Here is a 21,445-nt window from a genome sequence, read left to right on the forward strand (position 1 = left end):
GACAGATATGTGACCTATTCCATCTCCCCCAAACTCGATATGACCAAATATCTGTGAAGAAAGAAAAGAGAAATGCGTCCACGCAGTGATGGGGGTTCTAAATGTCATCTATGGGTGAACAGAGCAGTTATTTCACTCATTAACCCATCTTTTCATTCAATCGAGAGGAATGAGAGCGCGCTAGCAAACTATCTGCGAAATGGGATTCTTTTTGGAGAGGTTTTGAAGTTGTTTTGACATTTCTAAAGCCATTTTAAGTTGGTAGATGACGTGCTACTTCAAGAATAGACTCTAACTATTTCTAGATTTGGAGGCGGCGCTTAAAATTCAAAATTTCAAAGTCGAAAACACCGAGTATTACTTCATATGAACGTTCCGCTCGTACTCCTTCAACCACCATCTAGTTCTCATTTTCTAACAAAAGTTTGTCGAATTCATCTTGAAAATTGAGCAGATTTAGAAAAAAACATTGCCGAATAAAAAGTCGGCAACCCGGCAACGGCAATCCATTTAAAAAAGTCGGCAATTTTGGCAATTCGGCAACGGCATTGCCGCTCGTCCCTGATCCGGACCGGGCCAAGATTTTGCAAGAATGTTGACAATCGACTATTGATATTACTTGTCGCTTAGAAAAACAATTCTTTCACGGATTAAATAGTAAAACTACGATTTTTAGTTAAAACTACTGTAAAGTGAGTAACCCTAACCCATTAACGCAGTTTTTGTGAACAACGTCATTTCCTCGAAAGCCATTGGACAAAGGTTGAATTGTAGTTGTGACTTCTCTTGTAAGTGCCAATTCTAGTGCGAGTAGTGCTTTTTCTCTGAAGAGGCAAACGTTTTATTTCAGTTTCGCTTACAAATCATTGCAAAAGTGGAGATTTGGTTTTAGAACTTCAAAGCCTCGGTTAAAAATTGGTATAAACAGTTTGGTTAAAAATAAGGAAGAATTTTTATTGGTATCAAAATAGACAAAAAAAATGAAACACTACTGCAATAAACTAAATTTTTTTATATGTGACAACTCTGGTTTTCAGGATTTAGCACGGGAATCAGGTAATTAAAAAATCAGTGTTTAGAAGCAAGTAGCAGGAAGGCAAACTGGCGATTTGAGAAGCAGTTTGGGAAGTACGGAGTATTGAGTCTAGCGGCTATAGATAGTAGTTGACACATCATGGTTAATCTGAAATACACTTTTTGATATGTCAGTTCAACTCTTCTTCTGCAACTATGTATATCTTACTCGCATTGAGCAATAAGGATTTACTTCACTATGAGATATTATAAGCATTATCCTCTTTTCTCTTTTGAAGTTCTCCACGACCATCCGAGTAGCTATTCAAGCTCTCAACGCGTTGCATATAAACCAGATAGTTTTTCGCATATTTCTCCATTTGAACTTTGTTCACTTCAAAAAATCCTAAACTTTAATCACCAATTTTCTCGATGGAAACTTACATTTGGTGAGGATCTGAAGCACGTGAGATGGGATGAAGTGATGGTACTCAAAACTGGCGAAGCGACGGGAGTGTAGAGGTTTGCAGAGATCCTCAGCGAGCCACTTGGCAACGCAAGCGTCTTTCGCACCCATATCTTGCCAACCGCGGATGTACTAAAATAGGAATGAATTACTTGTCAGCAGGGTTAGGAGATTTTGGGCCGGGCCGGCCCGATCGCCCCGGCTCTAGTAGAAATTTGAAATATTTTGAAAAAATTAAAATATTTTTGCAAAAAAAGTCGAATTTTCTACTATTGTTTGGCACATCGACAAAAATTAAAGTGTACGAGAATTTTGGAGGATTTTGACTATTTTTAATAAACATTTCAGAAAAATTGTGGAAAAATTGTGAACATTTTCGAATCCGGGCCAGGCCGGGAAGGGGCTAACAAGTCGGCCCGGAATATCCCAACCCTGGTTGTCAGTGATGAGCGCATCGAGCAAACTTACGTGTTGAATCAATAGAATACGCTGACGGATTTTGATCTCCACGAGTGTTGCCTTCTCTTCATCGGTAATACGATACCACTCACTCGCCTTCAGGAGACGTTCTGAAATACAATGATGTACTATTCAAAAAAAAGACAATTGTGTTTTTAATACCATGTCTTTTACGTCTGGCAATAGACTTCTTGTGTGCTTCGCTTTGTTTCAAAATTGGCATGTCCACAGTTCCGTTTTTACGGAGTGGTCTGAAATTTATTGGCCTAATTAGATCATTTGTAGAGCAGTCTTACTCATTCGGGTCCAATTTGGCTGACGAGTCTCCGAATACAATAGAAGGAAGCAAAGCACTTGCTTTAGATGTTTTTGGCTTGGGTGGTGCATCCGGTTTGTTGAGATCATATGATGATGACGCTTTCTCGATAGGCCACATAGAAGTGTCAGTGACAATAGTCTCGGGTTGTTTGATACAATGGTGCTCGAGTAAATCTGTGACCGGGAACAGAAGAGCGGATGCTGAACGACGGAGTGGAAAACCAATCACTGATGACAAGTAGTTGTTTTGAGCTTGAATTGGTTCGGCATGTAAGTTCGAGCTATAATATACCTTTAAATTTCTTAACAAAGATATGCTAGTAGTTACCATGAGACTGCTGCATCAGCCATTTCCATTGGTGACATTCCCAAACGTTTAGCGGCTTTTGAGCTGATTGGTTTTATTTTGAATGGAGCAGGCTCTCTTTAATTTTAAAAAATTTGGGGGGACAAGTTTCATAGTGGAACTTACTCGACAGGCTTGGCCATTTTTTTGAGTGTCATCAAACTGAGGAACTCTCTCTCCTCCACAGTTTTACAACCGAGGCAGTAGATGAGTTTCGGAGTCATTCCAAGTCTTCTCAATGCATTTCTATCCTTCTCTGGTTTGGTGAACCAGGCGATTATATCTGCCATCGTTGCGCACTTTTTGTGATCGTCGGTGTTGTCGATGTGTACACGCATCGGAAACTGAAACTGATTTTGAAAAAATATCTGAGGGATCAGAAGGATACGTCGTGGTGAATATCGAAGAAATTGTGCCACTCGAAGACCTGTACTTCTTGGTCGTTTGGGGCCATGTAGAAGATACGGTAGAGGTAATGAAGCATCTTAGTGTCATCGAGGGGCTGAGTGTTCCACCCTGCTTTGATCTGAAAAAAAGTTAGTGATTGTAAAAACTGAAGCGGAGTACACGTATTTGTATTTGGGCTAGTTACAACCAGACCTCTACAGATGCAATACAGAAACTTCAGTAAATGTTGAATCTTCAGATCCGTGGTGAAGCGAAAATGTAAAACTCATTCAGATAACTAGATACTGGTTGGAAAAGAAAAAAATAACGCTAGGCCCAAAACCAGGCAAGGGAAGTCTTTTGAACGGTTTATAAACCTGGAGTCCATTTCTGCCATCAAATGTCTCTTCGAGCCAAGTTTTGAGTTCTTAAACTTTCAAACGGTTTACATGTACGTTGCAAAAATGAAAACATCTCGCGTATCCAATTAGCATCAGTGTTTTTCATTCATTTTACCATACCGTACCCCTCTCTATTCTTTGTATTTTTCCCTCCCACCGTTCCCACTCAAAAACAAACTCATTTATGATTGAGATGTGCATGTTTACCGCATTTTCACTTTTGCTTGTACCAGGTACCACGTGATACTCGATCAAGGGCATGAAAAACAAACAATTTTTTGGAGTTTTGAATGTTTTACAAGGGAAGTCTTCCGGATACGCGACTCTCAAATGATCTATAAGCTTCGTTATAGGTACTTCCGACTACGGGGCATTGATTTCTGCATCAAAACAAGTTAAATGTCTCTGCGAGATGAGTTATGAGATCCCAAACTTTTCATGTGGTTAGGATTTTCACATGAAGTTCCAAATCGGCCGCATATACGCCACCGAGCGGTTTCATTTGTGTTCGCCAACGGTTCACCTGTGTATGTTGCAAAAATAAAAGCATCTTGCGTATACTACTAGCCAATATGGAATTCCAATGCATAACCATATAAAAAGTTTGAGAGCTCACAACTCGGCTCGCAGATACATTTAGCAGGTTTTGATGGCAGAAATGGAGTCCCCTTATTCGAAAGTACCTAGAACTAAATTTATAGATTGCTTGAAAGCTGCGTCTCCAAAGACCTTCCTTGTGAGCCAAATGATTTTCAATCAAAAGCATATAACATTGAGATCAGTGTGCTCCACCGGGATTTTAAAACTAGTGAAAACCGGTTTTTCATGAAAAAACCGGTGAAAATATTCACCGGTTTTCACCGAAATTCACCGGTGTTTCACCGGGGAAAACCCGGAGAAAACCGGTGATCACCGGACATTTCGAAACCGGACATTTCGAAACCGGACATTTCGAAACCGGACATTTCGAAACCGGACATTTCGAAACCGGACATTTCGAAACCGGACATTTCGCAACCGGACATTTCGCAACCGGACGTTTCGCAACTGGACGTTTCGCAACTGGACGTTTCGCAACCGAATGACACTTCGAAACAAAAAAATGCGGGTTGCGAAACGCCCGGTTTCGAAATGTCCGGTTGCGAAACGTCCGGTTTTTAAGTGTCCGGTTGCAAAACGTCCGGTTTCAAAGTGTCCGGTTTCGAAATGTCCTGTTTCAAAATGTCCGATTGCAAAATGGCCGGTTGCTGTCATGTTCGTTCACGTTGAAGTGTTTGCATCATCAAAAAAAACCGGTGAAAACCGGTGAAAACCGGGGATTCCCCGGGGAAAACCGGGCACCGGTGAAAAATGAAAACCGGGGAAAACCGGTTTTTCAATATTGAACACCGGGGAATTTCGGTGAACACCGGTTTTCGCCAAACTTGACTCCGGTTTTTATTTTTATAAAACCGAGAAAAACTTCACCGGTGATTATAACGGTTTTCACCGGTGAAAAAAAACCGGGTTTTCGCCGGTTTCTTCACCGGTGGAGCACACTGATTGAGATGATGCCATACGTTTTGAAGTAAATTCTACTAATATTTTGAATAGAACTAGTGCAGAACGCCTGTGCATTCCTACCAAAGCTGATTGTGCGAACAGTTACCGCATTTTAAAACTTTAGATCGTTATTGCTCCCCGGGTCGAGCAAAATAGTCAAAAGAATCAAAAAAAGCAATTTGTTTCTTTTGGTACGCAGAAGAATTTCAAACTTATCCCGAATTGGCAAGTACCTTAACTCATTGAGACCAGGAAACACAACCTTGTTAGCTACTGATATGTGTCATACATCATATGTAAAAGTTTTGAATAATGAAAAAGTAAGGTATTCAAGAGCGACAATTATTTCTGTGTTCTAAAAAGTTATGTTTAGACTGTGCATCTGTGAGTGAAGATGTAGAATAACCTGAGGATTTAGAAATTAAGTGAGACAGAAAATAGGAGTAATGAAATTCACTCAGAAAATTGAGAGATTGGAAACCAGGTAGAAAAAACCCCGGTGACAAAAAGCTTATTAAGATACTTGAGGAAGAACGAATGTTCGATATACACTTACCTTAGAATAGAACGAGATTCGGAAGTCAGCAGCTTCTTCGCAAGATTTTTTGAGCTCCATGTCTTCGGGTGAAGTTGAAACGGACGTATCCGACGGAGTAGAAATCAAGGAACCCAGTTTGAAAGGCGTGAGTCTAAAAGTATCGGTTACGAAAAAGATTGATATATTCCCTGAAACACGCAATAATGTGTTCGTAGAATTTTCTGGATTCAATTAGTGAACTACAACTAGTATCAAGATATTAACATTTGGCGAAGTCGTAAAAGAATCATTTAAAAATATTTTCTACGAGAAATGATAACCAGAGCTACGAGAGTTTTCTTGACTAAATCCTTGCTCAAAAACAAAAATCGAGAAACAAACGGAAAGAATAAAGGACTACAAAGGTCTTCGCTCCACCCAACGAAGGAACGGAACCCTATAATCAAAAAAATATAGTAATTATTGAGGAGGGTAGAAAGATGATGCTGTTTCCACACGAGTCCTTTTTTAGAAACGGAGGTTAGTTCTTTTGGTATCGAAATAAAAATAAATGAGGAAGCGGATGGAAAAGGAAAGATTTAATTGGATAAAACCAAAAATATATATGAAAGAAATCGTATAAATCCTACGATAGGTTTATAGCGTTTTTGTGACGTGACATTTTGATTGAAAAAAGGATAACGAAAGAGTGGTTTTTTAAAGGTAGCGGTTTGGTTTTTGAGAAGAAAACATATTTGTTACGTCACTCGGACGATAATGAAAAAAAAAGAGCTGGTTAAGTTTGTTAAACAAAAATAATGACATATAATCAAAATTGGAAATTTAGACAAGCCCTACAGTACTCCCCAATCAGATATCGTTTTTCACCCTTCTCAGTGGACAAAACATGGTCAATAACTATCTCACAACACACATTCCCATAGTGTATTTAAAAAAAATGGATATTAGCTTTCACAGTTACGATGTTATTGTGAATTCGCTCCTTGAAAAGTTACATATTACCAAATTCAATGCTCGTTCAGTTCTACTAATGGAAGTGTTAATGTTGAACTTTTCTAATTTTGATAACTCTGTCTTACTAGGATATGTTTGTATGAAAAAGATGTCAACAACAAAAATGAGGTTCTGTTTTTAATCTCTCTACTCCGACGAATTGGGAAATTGTTGGTCACTCAATTAAAAAAACTAACTAGTCGTTTCAATCTTAATGTGGCTAAGTATGACATATGTTTGTCCGGTACGATAACTTTGAGACTGACGGTGAAATTTTAAAGACTTTTCAAATATTTGTGATCGGGTAGCAACTGTCTGTTTTTCAGAGGATAGACGACTCTTGACATATTTTTTAAAATACTTTTTTGATTTAAGGTTGAAAATTTGTGAGCCCTCTCTATAATCTCACTAGCAAACCGCAACCTCCTTAGATAAAAGGAAAAAAGTAATATGCAAAGCAATGGGAAGCGGTTAGTATAGACATCACAAAAACGTACAAGTGGTAAACAATAAGATACATATATTAATTGATACTGCTCTAAACGGATTTCCATGCCTTCCGGTGTTCCAGTTCGTCCCCGGTGGTTTGATAAAACGATCTGTAAATAAGGAATATCTGTATACTTCCAAGAAAATACTCCAGACTTTGGATTTTCTGTTAAGACGAAACACAGCATCGATTTTTCCTCAAACTCTCATCCCTATCTATTTCTGTCAATTTTGATGACGTCATTTTGATGTGCTTGTTTGCGTGTTGGTGTGTATTTGAACAGTTCATGTATGTTTGTCTGCAAATAACCTTTTTTCCAGTTTTCGGAATGATTCATTCCCAAATTTGAAATGGAGTGGGCAGCAGGATGCAATCAAAACACGAAATTCGAAAAATTATCTTTAAAAGTGATTTTTCAAATGGGTTAGTGTGTATTCTCTTATAATTTATATATTATTCTAAACACCTTTCATACCCATCAAGGTACCAGAAGGTTTATTCAATTCTTGCATATTCTGTGATTTAGATAACCACGCACTCAACTTCCCATACTCATCATTTTTATTGACTCATGGGATTTTTTTCTGCCTCTCATTCTTACTTCCCTCCGCATGACATCATAGTCTTGATATTTGTGTCCTCTTACCTGTTTGCATGTGTCTATGACTAGTATTGTGGGCGCGGTCAAGAACAATGTTCATTAAATTGACCTCCAAAGAAATGAAAAATGAAAGACACATGTCTCGTCTGGTAACAATTTCGAAATGTTTCGAATAATTGAGTAGATTGCGTGAGGCATCTTGAATTTGAGATAATTTCATAAAATTTCATATTCTCATAAAACTTTACTGGGGGAGACCTCTTGGTCTTTTTTCGACTGTGGCAGTTTACCAAAAATTATGAAATGTAGAGAAGTGAAGGTTGCGGTCAGTCGGATTTTTGAATTAGTGAATCACAGTGCTATCTTCGAAGGTTCACACAATTTTTGTTTGGTGGTCATATCAGAAATTTGAAATTGAGATCAGTATCAAACCAGGAAAACATTGAATCACCAAATGAATCAAGGGATAAATTTGATTCTAGATGAGAACTGGTAACATTGGACGGGTACCAGGAAAAGTAGTCTATAGGTGGTTTGGAGAACTCGAGGCACCACAAATCCAGAAAATGTTCGAAAGCTATTTCAGGAGATTGGATACAGAAAAGAACCATGATTTTGAGGCTTTGAAGATTGACTGTAGAAAATCTGAAAATCTGTAACTCTGAAACATCACATAATTTTCCTACTCTCCGATGGGATCTGAGGAATAATGCCAAAACTTGAAAAAGAAAGACAGATATTCGCCATTTTTGCACAGACAAAAGTGCTGAGCCATATCAGAGCAGTCAGAGCTTTTGTGCAGTACAAAAATTGCAAGTTGTCTTGTAAAACCTACCTGGTAAGCCAATAATAAGAAAATAATATGGAATGTTGCCAGAAGAATACTTTTCAATACGAAAAGGAAGAGAAGAAAAGATGGAAGACGCACCAGAATGGCGTTTCCTACCCGGACTCCCATCTTTTATACTCCAATTCAGGTTGAGAGTGTTGAAATATTGAAGAATCTGACTGTCAAGAAGGCGGTGATACATTGTTTTTCTCTGGGTCTCGAAAGGGATTTCATCATATACTTGCCCATCTCTTGCCTCTCTTTCTACTTCTTCCAGTCACTTTCTAAGCAATTTTACAGCAATGTGACTTGTGAGTCATGGACACCAGGGGCCGGTCGGGTGACAACTTTCGAAACAAAATCTGCGTCTCTTCGTCTTCCATGCTATTTCATGACGACCGGAACAACAGATAGTGTGTATGCTGATAACCGAATACACATACACACACATTTTGACGCCCTCACTATGCTGACGGGGCTTATAGAAATGATATTGGGAAATGGATGGGGAGGGGGAATGGTGAATCAAAATCAACCAATTCCAATGGAAAAGTTGGAAACTCTCTGGCTCTACTGGATGACTTTCCGCCGGGAAAATAGGAAGAGATAGAGAAAATAAACTAAAAAGAGCCCGATTGGAGGAGAGACGCAGAGAAGCAGATAACAAAAAATGCAGTGTGGTGGAGGGCGGAGCGAAGATGAGTCATGCAGGGGGCAGTATAAAAGTGAGGGTGGCTGGCAGGAACGTTCAGTACCTTACTTCTTCGCGATGCGGAAAGATTTCGAAATTAGTGAGTTGCGAAATCCGACTTTATCGGACCTCAAATTTCACAATGAAATATTCTCATATTTCATCAATCCAAAAGTATATAATCTTGGTGATGTGTCGAAGTAAACACATTTTCGTAGCCTTATCAATCTGTGCTCGATAACAAAACATAATTGTTTTCTCATCATCAAAACGAAATTTTTTTTTAGAAAATCACATCATTCCCTACTCCTAACTGCCTAATATTCACCCCTCTGGATTCACTTTCAAACATATTCCTACTACTACTGCTATTATTCTACTATATTCCTCCACAATCCAAGATTGCGATTTTTGTACTACACATAGGTACTGGACACTGAGATTTGTATCCAGAATCTATTCTAGTGCAAAAATTGCTCTGGATTCTTTTTTCCCCAATACTTTTCGAAAATCGTCGAAAACTTTCGAAATATTTCACAATGAGTAATGGAACATATGTTACCCATGGAAGTTCTTTTGTTTGAAAAAAAAAGAAGGTGACACTTTCTTCACTAAACACATTTTTTCTCTGACAGTACATGTTGTTGAACTGTGATCGGAACACATAGACACAAAGTGCAGAAAGGCACAAAACATAGTCAACCGCCTCTTCATAATACAGTGTTTCTTTTGTGTTTGGGATAGTACTTGACAATGATGCGATTTTTTGCAGGAAAAACCAACAGATTGGGTGATGATATCATTGAAATTCATTATTTAGATAATATTGTGGAGACTGAAAATGTAGTGTAATATAATTTCATGTTTCAGGGCTTGTAAATATTTTGCTTGACCTTTAGAAGAGCAAAAGTCGAATTTCCATCTTATCAGAGAAACATTTGATCGGAAATGTAACGTAACACAAGCGCAAACATGATTTTAATGACATTGCACCTGGATGATGAATTGACGAAAAATAGGTTTTCGATACTCCGTGTACCATGGGAACTTGGAATTTTGAAAATGGCTCTTTTTTAGTGAATCTTCCATAAAACCGTCCGTCAAACACAATTTCATTGTCATAAATGCCATCTTTCAGCACTATTAACGTCCAAAATTTCAAATAAACATCAACCAGCTTACAAGTTTGATTGACGCTGGAGCTATTGTTGTCACTTCTCATCGACCATCATATTTCATCATCCCCCTCTCCTCCCACTCCTATTCATTGAATATTATATGACATTTTGGCTCTCCTCTTAAAAATTTTTATGTGCAATATTGGATTTTTCTTCTATTGTGTCAAAAAATGTGGGCGAAAGGTGGAAACTGTTAGCAATTTATAATGTTGCGAGACACTAATTTGAATGTAGGGCATGGTAGGTGAAGGGGAGAACATAAGACACAATTTTTTATTCAAATTAACTGAAAAAACTTCTTCAAAATTAACTTTTGGGACTTGATCTCTAAGAAAGAAAGATTGGGAGTCATTGAAAAAAGCGTATAACGCGTGTATAACAAATACGAAGCATGCGGGTGTTGTAGTCTATCGTGATACAAAAATCCGTATCACACTGTTATAGTCTGAGGACTACAGACAACAACAAATCAAAACAGGTCAGTGTCACAATCAGTTCATTCGCCGAATCATTCGACAAGAAGGAATTCTATCCAAAAATCAAAGCTTTGAAGTTAAACCAGAATCCAAATAAAGGTCTTACTAGGGAAATACCGTGGGGTCATAAAACGTGACTTGTATTGTTGGTAATCTGGGAAAACGTTGATTTCAAATATATATTCAGTTTTTGCCATTGAGGTCTGTTATTCAAGAAAAACGAGGTCAAAGTTTGGACCGCTGTCTAGGGATACCACGTTGCCGATATTTTCAAATATAGGCGGTTTGAACTTCAACCTCGTTTTTCTCAAATGTCAGATCTCGAGGGCAAAACTGAAAATAACTTTGAGATCATGGTCTTTTCAGTTTTCCAGTGGTATAAGTCACAACCTATAACTCCACCGTCACTCGGGAGCTTTCCCTAGTTAGTATCTCTGAATCACAGATTTTGTGTCTATAAATCATCCTTCAAACTGTTCAGTGGGTCGCTTGGTAGTTTGGTGTTGGATATTTCTCACAAACCACAGATTCTCATAAACTTTTATAAAGTTTACACACATTCGGACAAAAGGATAACCGAAATGGATGAGTGAACCTAATAGCACAATGAAAAATGATCTCGGTCACAAAACTGTTGAAGATCTATTCCTATTTTGACACAAAATGCGACAATGTGGGATTGAGTTTGGAAAGTTGACCAACAAGAGTACTATCTATTCGCATATAGATCAACATATAGTGGGATTTAATGTCCAAAGATCAGATTGCTTTGCAACGGATCATCAAAACAGAAACAATTGCGGGCGAAAGTGTAATTGTGGGGTTGATGGCTTTTTTAGGGGAGTTTATGCTTCTTGTTGTAGTCGTTTACTAGTATTGTTCTGGGGTAATGATATTTTGATGGTTTCTGGAGTAAACCAAACAGAAAAAAGTAAGAATTGGTAGTGAAAATGTTATGTTTGTGCGATCGAGCCGTAAGCGATTTATTAAGAACAGGTTTATTTACAAACTGATTTCCTGATTTCCATAGAAAATAAGAAGTTCAATAAGTAGAGCACGTGAACTAGAATGCTAGGCCAGGTTTCTATATCTCACGGATATAACAGTATTTTCAGACCACACGATATAACAAAAAGAAGACATTTTGTGAGGCTTTAGAAAAGTAACTACTGCACAGATAGGAAGTCGGCATTAAGGATACTTTCAAAGATAAAAACCTTCCTGGTACCACCTGAATAAAACTGCTAAACGGTATATCACACACTGTGACACTATCTCATCAAATTTCAGAATGTGTTTATGATGAGGTTATTAATGACATTCAAAAGTGTATTTCAATAATTGTTTTCCTTATTCACAAGCGTCGAGAAATTATTTTTTTTAATCTCACAAGGGATGGTGTCCAAGTGGCCTTGAAGTTTGGGACGTGACCTATATCGTTGGACAGCTGAGGAAACGCTGATTTCAAATATATGTTCAGTTTTTGCCCTCGGGGCATTTTCAAGTACAGTGAACGTCGGTGAGGTGGTCCTAACTTTTTTTTGCCATGTCAAAAAATGGGTAGTGTAGAAACAAGAGGGAGCCATTTTAAAAGCATAAATTTCGCCGTTCGTGAATAAGGACAAAAAGTGCATCGAGAATTGAAGCGCCCGGATTTCACATTCTCTGTACCCCCTCATTATTTGGAGCAAAATGGCGACGTTGAGAAAACTAAATCGTGGCTCTTCTTGGCAGTCAATAAACCTCGAATTGTTCAGAAAGATACATTTGGTTGACTTGCTCACAATTTTATTGATTTTCTGTCTTTCGAGTTCTATTTTGAGTTGGGAATTTATATAAATTGGTTGAACGGACGGGTAAAATTTCAAAAAAATAAATTCTTGGCCTTTTCTTTAGATCTCGAAATAGATATCTCGTTTTTTTCGCTATGAACTCAATCCACTACTCTTTTATGCTATCGCCAACTATCGGAGAGCATTTAATTATTTTTTAGAACTTTCTGGAAGCTGAAAACAAAGAACTTTTTTTTAAAACATCATCATAAACTTATTCTTTTTTAATATTACATTGTCGTTAATTTAAAACATTTTTCGAATAGTCACTAGATGCTTGCTTCATACATTTAAACATTGGTGGTCCGTGGACACTGACACTTCTTTTGTTCAAAAACTTCACGTTTTGCTTCCATCATGGCTTTTTAAAATGAATAAGACATGAGGTAATCTGTGGCGTGTCAAAAATGGCATGCACCCTTATATTAGTATGTATTCAACCCAGAATTCTGTATAGAAAATATTTTTAAATTCAGACAAATTAAAATTTGTGTGAAATTAACGTCTGTAGTTGAATTACAATTATTTTTTCTTTGTGTGATTCTTATTTTTTCGTGAACAAGTCGCGAACAAAATAGATTTTTCACTGTATTAATTTTGAAAATTATCAAATTCAGTAGACATACGTTTTTGGTTTGCGCGCTCAAACGCGAATGCGCTATGCCTTACTACGCGTTCGCTCCTCGGGAACGCACGAGAATAAGCGTTTGGAGAGGTTTTTCTCGTCATTCTTGAGCACTTGGGCACCCAAAAAATGGTTTTTTCTTAGTTTTGATCAGTTTTCTTCCCTTTCTGTCGTTTTTGTGACTTTTTTCCGGCACTTGTTCTTGTACAGGCTGAGTTCTAACCATAGAATAGCTCCAACAGTGATTATTATTGACTTGTGTTGGGAAACTAATTAGCAACAATCTAGAAAACTGTGTTTCATTGATTCTGGATTCGTTTCGGTTGTCATTTTTCAACGAGCTGGTGCGCGTGTGCAAGCATTGTATGTAGTTTTAGCGAACTTTCTTTTTTGTGAAGTTTCAAAGTTTTGACATGTATTCTGTACGTATTGTTCATCAAGGGATTAGTATTGAGAAAATCACAGTCCAAAAAGATTACGTAGCTAACATATGCACTGAATTTAGCTAAATATTTCTTCATCAGAGTTTTCTAGATGTTAACTGGAACAACGGTCTGTGTCACTGTACGCATTCTGCCAGAATTTGCATGGTTGTATTCTATGCATTTTACCGCAACTGTTCTCTACGCGACCTTGCGAAGATCTTTTGTGAAGTACAAACAACGTTTCAACTGCTTTGGCACTCTGTGGCGATGTTTCTCAGTAATTTTGATTTGAAAGTTTTGTTGATTTGTTTAATTAAATAGTTTCTGGCTCATTTTCCTTCACACTTCCAAAAAATGTGTTGTGCAAATCTTTTATCGGATTTTTCGGTGTTTTTTGAATATCATCGAAAATAAATCGGTTAGTCTTGGCTTATCTCCAATTGTAGTTTTTATTCCTGTTTGGAGCTGTATCAGTGTTCATTTTTTGTCTTCTAAATTTCAATTTTTTGTAGTTAAAAAACGGTTGAAGCTTGAGAGAACTACATTTTTTTCACAAAAACAAAAACTGAGCATATGATGATTTTTTTGTGAGGGGCCACTCTTAAAAACTCTAATTTTTCAATTTACAAACTTTTTTGAGAGAAAACTGTAACTCAAAGTTGTTTGTAGCATTTTTTTTCAGAAAAAAATTTCTGTTTAAAAAATTTTTTGTGCAAAAATTTCAAATCAATTATCAATAAGTTATCAATAATTTGCTACGAAACAGTTTCCAAACTTTCCGATAATTCTCATTCGAAAAAAATCTGTGAGTTTCGTCTCGCGTTCCCCAGGGCACACTTTCTCGAAACCGCGTTGGCAGTTTCTGTCTCTTCTTTTTGTACGCTCTCTCCTCCGTTTGGTCCTTCTCTGACGTGTCTTTTGCCGCAGTCTGTCGTCACCCGCACACACTCTCGACGATCACCGCCGGTTTATATTATTCTATATGTACATAGAAATGCACTTTTTCTCTCTAAGTCTCCCACTCTCTCATGTCCTCTTTTTCCGCACCCGAACGCTTCCCTTCAACCGACAGCGGGCGAAATCGCATCCATCGATTTAATAGAAGAATAGTTTCCAACAAAGAGGAGGGATAGATACAGTTTCCGATTGCCACGAGATGTTTCTTTCTTTTCCTACTCTTTCACTGATCGATTGATTGTTTTTCTAGTTTCTTTCTCTCCCTCTCAAGTGTCTTTTTTCAACTATTACACGTGTATTTTTCAGTGAACTCCGGGAATTCTCCAAGATGTCGGACCTGTTTTCTGGCTTGACAGAAACTATCAAAAGCACCGCCAATGCGATCACAAAAAACGAACATGTCCGGAAGTTCGCGGAGTCTATGTAAGTATTTTTCCGAAAAAAATATGGACAACGAACTATGTTTTGAGTTGAATAATGTTCAAAACTGCACAAATAATACACCTAAACATAAAGCTCGTTGTGCAACAGATAATTATATTAATTTAATGAGCTAATCAGTGTTTGGGATGTTTTTTCACTTTATACAATCCTTTTGCAAACCGCTGGTAGCTGCGCAATTTTTATTTCGCCAAAAAATCAATCCAAAGCGTATTTTCAAGAAAACCATAGCGATTTTTCACATACCCACAAGAAAGACTCAGGAAATTGGCTGAAATTGGAAAAAATTCATGAAAAAAGAATTGAAAGGAAAAAAAAGTCTTTGCCAGGCTCACAGAGAGAATGTGCATCGAGTGACAGACGTAATTGAACAATTGGTGCGCCTCAACGTCGGCAGAAATGCTTTGTCCTTTTCGTCTAACCATTAATTAGAGATATTCTGAGAGGAAAAGACGGAGAGCGTGTTTCACTCCAGTTCTCGAGCATGAGATGAGAAAAATGACTCAACGCGAAGAGTTTTAATTCAAGAATAGAAACATTTGCAAAATAACTATAAAATTGAGCCAGAAAGCATTATACGACACTCCTTAACAATAACTTTGAAAAATGAGTTATGATTCTCAACTAAGTAATCACTGGGGCATTTGTTCGACAATATTCCACTAAAAACTTATGAAATCAAGTTGCTCATCAATCACGGACGAACAATTACCGTAAATACTGTATTATAACGGCATGCCGTTATATTTTTCAACCAGCTCCCAGAGAAATTTTGTGGTTTCAGAAACTTATTAAAATTTACCGGAAAAACTTTTTTTGGGAGTTCTATCGGCTGATCAAGAAGTTTCTAATCACGCTGCTTATAATCAGAACCAAAAAAAGACACCGGGATGATCACATTCATGAATTCTGAGTATAGATGGGGTGCCGTTATAATACAGGTGCCGTTCTATTACAGGTGCCGTTATAATACAGTAATTACGGTATTATCAAAACCTAATTGACCCTTCAAAACCATCACAGTTTTCCCAGTTCGACTACTGACCAACAACAAAATTAGAAAGTAAATTCGTCAAATACAACAAACGAAACACTTTTCCAGGAACGATGCGATCATGAACTACCCGAAAGCTCAAATGGATGTCCGCGAAGCCACCAACGAGGACCCATGGGGACCAACAGGGCCACAAATGAAGAAGATAGCTGAATACACTAGATCGTAAGCTTTCTATTAAACTTAAAAGTTTCTTTACCGATAATCAGACAACTCGATGTTAGTCTAATTAAACAACCGAAATCTAATTAGACAGAATAACAATCTAAATACAATCTAGTTAGATTAGCTCGTTTTTAAAGTCTAAATAGACAGTTTTGAAGTCTAATTAGACAGGTAAGTCTATTTATATTGTATGTTAGTTGGATTAGACAAAATTGTAGTCTAATTAGACAAAATGCTAGTCTAATTAGACTGTGGGCCAATCTAACTGGGTCGCGTTAGTCTCTAAATTTACTTGAATTAGATTAATATCGAGTTGTCTGAGTATATCGGATCGACGAGTCAATTTTGTGAGATCGAACTTGATACATCACGAAATCCCAATCAGTCAATAAGAAAATCTTGATTTTCAGAAGATACATGGAGGACTTCTACAACGTCTACACTCCACTCTTCGCGAGAATGCTCGAAAACAACAAGGATGCTTGGAGACGAGTTTACAAGGTAAACTCTAAGTCCAGGAAAGAAAAAAGTGAAAATACTGAGAGCCGAATGGCAAAAAACGCAAAAATCGATTATCCCGACTTCATTCTCGTTGTCACGGGCCTGGGAACTTACCTCAGGCAGGCGTTGAGAGCTAGAAACATTTTCAACATTTGGCTGAGCAAGTTTTGAGGGAGTTCGGTTTTTGGCTTGATTGCTCAGACTGGTAAAACTTATCAGCTTCCCGTATATGAAGCAAATTCTGTAATCAAGCGAAACTAGTGACGTCGGTGACTTGGCTCTAGACTTTTTGTGATTTTTGACGGAATACCTTCTTCCAAAATGGACGGACTTAAAAATATCAGAGAAGATGGCCAATTTCATTTCAAATATGCGAATCTAGAGTGATTTCTCATCAGCGCTCCAAAAACGAGCCCACTAAAACCATAATTGCCTATAACTGAGCCATTGGCCCTACAAATACAGCAACGCGCACTAAAAGTAACAAATTCATTCCGCAGAATTAAGTACTAAGAAATAAATCGTTAAAATGTTCACAAAAACAATTCAAAATTGGAATTGACAGAGTCTCATCCTACTCGACTACTTGCTTAAGAACGGCAGCGAGCGTTTCGTGCAGGAAGCGCGTGAGAAGACGTACGAGCTCAGACGTCTGGAGAGCTACAAGTATATCGATGAGAAAGGGAAAGATCAAGGCATCAACAGTAAGTTTTTATTGATTTTGTTAGGGGATCAGAGTAAAAAAAAAAAGAAGAGAAATCACCCATTTAGTTTGTTTTTACTGTTGCTTTTTGAATAAACGTCATCATTTTCCAGTCCGCCACCGTGTCAAGCAGATTCTGGAGTTGTTGAATGATGACGACTTGCTCCAGGCCGAGAGAAAAAAAGCAAACTCGGATGACAAGTCAAAGTACAAGGGCTATGATAAATACGACATCAATAACTCCGGGATGAAATCGTCTTCTTCCTCCAACTTCGACAATAACTGGGATCGAGGAGGATCGTCTTCATCGTCGACGAACAAGAAATGGGAGGACGATTTCAAAAGTAAGGAAGTTAGCAACTTCTCCTTCAGATCTTCAACCAACAACCGCTCGCCATCACCAGAACTTGGATTCGTTGATGAGGTGAAGATAGAAAACGCGAAGAATCGTTGAATATAAAGAAGATTTCAGAAAAAGCAGAAGGAGGTTGAGGACGACGGGTTCGGTGACTTTGTGAGCTCCCGCTCTTCCAACCCGGCGGCAAAGTCCCGGTCCACTCCAAACCCGCCGAAGTCATTCTTCGATAGCTCGGTCCCTGCGATCCCACCACCATCTGCTGCCAACTATGTTGCTCCGCCGCTCTCTCCAAGTAAACTTGGCTTCAAACCTTTTGTTTTGCATGAAAAACTCACTCGAGTTAGAGCACGTTGCTTTTCTAACCCAAAAACTATTTTTATCTAGTTTGCTTCCCATTGAAAAAATGTTACGAAATAGTGAATCAAAGAACCGTCAACCTAGGTCAACTAAACCGTGCGACGGAGAGTGTTATCGTGGCCTCATTGGGTGTCTGTCTTTGTGGCCGCGTGGCCTAATGGATAAGGCACCAGACTTCGAATCTGGGGATTGCAGGTTCGAGTCCTGCCGTGGTCGAAATTTTTTTGCATTTTTTTTGCATGCTTTAATAATATTTAAACTAGTGTTTAAACGAACCTCATTGTGTTTTTTTCAGTCGCTAACAAGAAAACGAGCAATGTCGACCTGCTCTTCGATCTTGATGCACCCGCTCCATCCGCTTCTGCAACAACAACAAGCGGATCTGTTGACTTGTTCTCGAACATGGTAAGAAGCAAACTGAAGCTAAACTGAAGCTCATAAACAGTTTTCTGCAAAAATTCTATCGATTTTGTCTAAATCACTGATGTAGCGCAGCGCTGTTTCTCTGATAGTGAGTTGAGTATTAAAAATTATTTTTCAGTCATTTCCTGTGACGAACGCTCCTGTTCCAAGCGTCCCAGCAGCAAGCGCAGATAGTTTGTTCGATTTCGGAGCTCCACCAGTGGTAAGGGATATTTTGAAATATAAATTCTTCCTAGACTTTTCTCAATATGTGAAACAGTAGTCAAATTTGCTTTATATACAACAAACATTTTCATTATTGCAGGCTCAACAACCTGTCTCTCAGATGGTTGCTCCAATCGCTCCGAAGACCACCAATTCAGTGGGAGCAATTGGTTTCAGTGGATTTGACTTCACATCCGCAGTTACAACTTCTTCGATTCCACCTTTTGCCTCACTTCAGGCAATGACCGGACAACAGCAGCAGCCAACTCAAGCTGCAAATCAGATCAATCTGGGAGGACCAGCGCCAAAGGTAATTTTTGATTTGAAAGTTTTGATAAAAGAGTCAAAAACTAGGCAATATCAGAAAAGTTGAAAATAATGAGAAAGACGGCACATATTTTCTTCGTTTTTGTTATATTATATTCTTGCTATATTTCATAACAGTGATATTGATAATTTAGTGAATTTATAGCAAGAATATATGAAAAACTGTGATAATCCGGGTTGAAACAAAAATTCTGCGTCTCTCGTCAATAATCTCTTCTTTGCGGTGGAACGCACTTTTTATGAAAAAACTTGCTTTATATGTTACGCTCAGAAAAATCAGGAAACCGTTAATCCGGAAAATCTCAAGCTTAATTTACATAATTACAGGTCGGCAACTCCTTCGCAGGCCTCGACCAATTCATGGGACTCTCGCTCGGATCCACCAACTCCAACGCTCCAAAAGCTAAGACACTCAACCAGATGAAAGGAGGCCCCCAATAAATTTACCCACATCGATAATTATTTTAACAAGTCATTCCCGCTTCTCACATTTCTATAGCCCCAGTTCTTTTTAAATTATATCATATAGCCGCAGTGCCTTTTGTCCAGTCTGTGTTATCTTTTTAATGTGAACCCACATTCATCATCACCCCAGTTCTTTTCTTATAATCTTTTCACTTTGTGATACTTTTTCACCAAACAATTTTGAGTATAGTTTTATTCGGTATTTTTTTTGTCATCAAACAATTTTCCAGCCTTTTTGTTGTATGAACATTTTATTCTGTGATTTAATAAAAAATTGGGTTCCGGAATGAGTCGAATGATAAACATGTTTTGTTGAAAAACGAAGCAATGGTTTACAATTGAGCATCATAGTCAATGTAACAGAGTTGCGCGGAAATAAGTCTTTCGACTTCCAGCTCCGGTTATAAGAACTATTCTTCCAACTTCCGTTTCAGAAAAAAACGGAGACAAAAAAGGAAACTTCCACAAAGTTTTCGAAAAGAAATTGATTAAGGATCAGCTAGTATTTGTCAAAAGCTTATTGAAGCCAAACCCAGTTAGAACTACCGCTCGTGGGGCACTGAATAACATTTGGTTTGAAGGTGGAGTGAGAGGCGATGTTGCAGATCTTTTCGAAATGTTCCAGGCAGAGCTGTGCGGAAGTAAAATTTTCAAAAAAGGAAGAAGGAAGAAGGAAGAAGGAATAACATTTTCAAAAAGGAAGAAGGAAGAAGGAAGAAGGAACGAAAATTTTCAAAAAGGAAGAAGGAAGAAGGAAGAAGGAAGGGAAAAAAGCCCGGAAGAAGGAAGAAGGAAGGAAGAAGGAAGGAAGAAGGAAGGGCAGAAGTCGGAAATAATTTTTTCAAAACGGATGTCGAAATTTGTCAGCTTGTTTAGGAACATTTTTTATTATATTTTTAATTTCAACAGGGTAATAAAAACAAAGAAATGAACGACAAAGAAAACAACAAAATTGGGAAAAAAACGAGACTAAATATCCCCAAAGATTTTCAAATTGGCGGAACAGAATGTCAGTTGGTCCAGCGTCTCCGGCTTTAAACTGCTTCTTTTTGGAGTGCACACAAGACCACTCAAACTGAATAATCTTTCAGATTCTGATGATGTTGATGGAATCGATAAGTACTTGTGAGCCAGTTTTTTTAGTTCTGGAAGGTCCGTTTTCGATCTCCAATAGTCGTATGGGTCAGATGTAGATATTGGCGGTGTCCGCAGGTATTCGTCCAATTCCTGTAAAAAGGATTTACGCTTATTCCTCTAGAATAAAAAATACTTCTTGAAGGGAATCATGCTTTTTTGGAGCTTCTTCTATTGGGCAGTTATCCATTAAAAACTGGTTGAAAAGGGATGTCGGTTTTTCGACGATTTCAGGAATTGATTGATCTGCAAAATCATCGGAGACTATATTCTGGGAATCCGATCGCAGAATTCTGAGAATGTGATCCTGAAAATCAAAGTTAATCCCATGAAAAAATCCGTGTGGCTTACTTTGTGGGAGTTTGTAAAATAGCTATCCTTGAATCGTGGGTCACAGAAAGTTGCCGTTCTCAAAATAGTATTCGAATGATATGATTCAGTCCTTTCTTCCAGAAGTGTGATAAATTTTTGAACGTGGATAGATCTTGTCTCAGATGTATCGCCATTAAGAGAACGCTGCATTTTATGTATCATAACCCGAAGAGACGGAATCACTACCGAAAGTGGCGCATAAAATCTACTTTGAATGCTTTTCGTAGTATCAGCTGCTGTTTTCAAAATTTCCAAGAGTTCGGTAATTTTATCCCATTCATCGAGAGAAATTTCAGGAAAGTTTCCAGTTCAGGCAGCATAGTCTCCGAGTAGTACTTTCTGCTTTTAAGTCTTCAAATAAAATTTATAGCAA

General features: G+C 38.0%; 3 protein-coding genes across 3 annotated transcripts; 1 reads left to right on the forward strand and 2 right to left on the reverse strand.

Moving 5' to 3' along the window:
- Positions 1 to 1,271: 1,271 nt before the first annotated feature.
- On the reverse strand, positions 1,272 to 3,087 carry GCK72_025111 (uncharacterized protein; the record flags this gene model as incomplete). The annotated part of the gene is made up of 8 exons (XM_003098480.2): positions 1,272 to 1,408; positions 1,459 to 1,612; positions 1,949 to 2,049; positions 2,102 to 2,190; positions 2,236 to 2,538; positions 2,586 to 2,681; positions 2,730 to 2,947; positions 2,992 to 3,087. 8 exons carry the CDS (start codon positions 3,085 to 3,087, stop codon positions 1,272 to 1,274), a joined length of 1,194 nt encoding a protein of 397 aa, XP_003098528.2.
- An 11,809-nt stretch (positions 3,088 to 14,896) lies between these two features.
- On the forward strand, positions 14,897 to 19,542 carry GCK72_025112 (uncharacterized protein; the record flags this gene model as incomplete). The annotated part of the gene is made up of 10 exons (XM_003098420.2): positions 14,897 to 14,991; positions 16,112 to 16,228; positions 16,639 to 16,729; positions 17,295 to 17,433; positions 17,546 to 17,856; positions 17,905 to 18,082; positions 18,443 to 18,552; positions 18,689 to 18,772; positions 18,875 to 19,084; positions 19,429 to 19,542. 10 exons carry the CDS (start codon positions 14,897 to 14,899, stop codon positions 19,540 to 19,542), a joined length of 1,449 nt encoding a protein of 482 aa, XP_003098468.2.
- Positions 19,543 to 20,535: 993 nt separating this feature from the next.
- On the reverse strand, positions 20,536 to 21,222 carry GCK72_025113 (uncharacterized protein; the record flags this gene model as incomplete). Its single annotated transcript, XM_053736201.1, has 3 exons — positions 20,536 to 20,793; positions 20,837 to 21,007; positions 21,052 to 21,222. The coding sequence occupies 3 exons, from the start codon at positions 21,220 to 21,222 to the stop codon at positions 20,536 to 20,538; spliced, it is 600 nt and encodes a 199-aa protein (XP_053579767.1).
- Between the last annotated feature and the right edge of the window lie 223 nt (positions 21,223 to 21,445).

This window comes from Caenorhabditis remanei, chromosome X (genome assembly GCF_010183535.1).
Source record: "Caenorhabditis remanei strain PX506 chromosome X, whole genome shotgun sequence".
In the NCBI taxonomy this organism is placed as follows: Eukaryota; Metazoa; Nematoda; class Chromadorea; order Rhabditida; family Rhabditidae; genus Caenorhabditis; species Caenorhabditis remanei.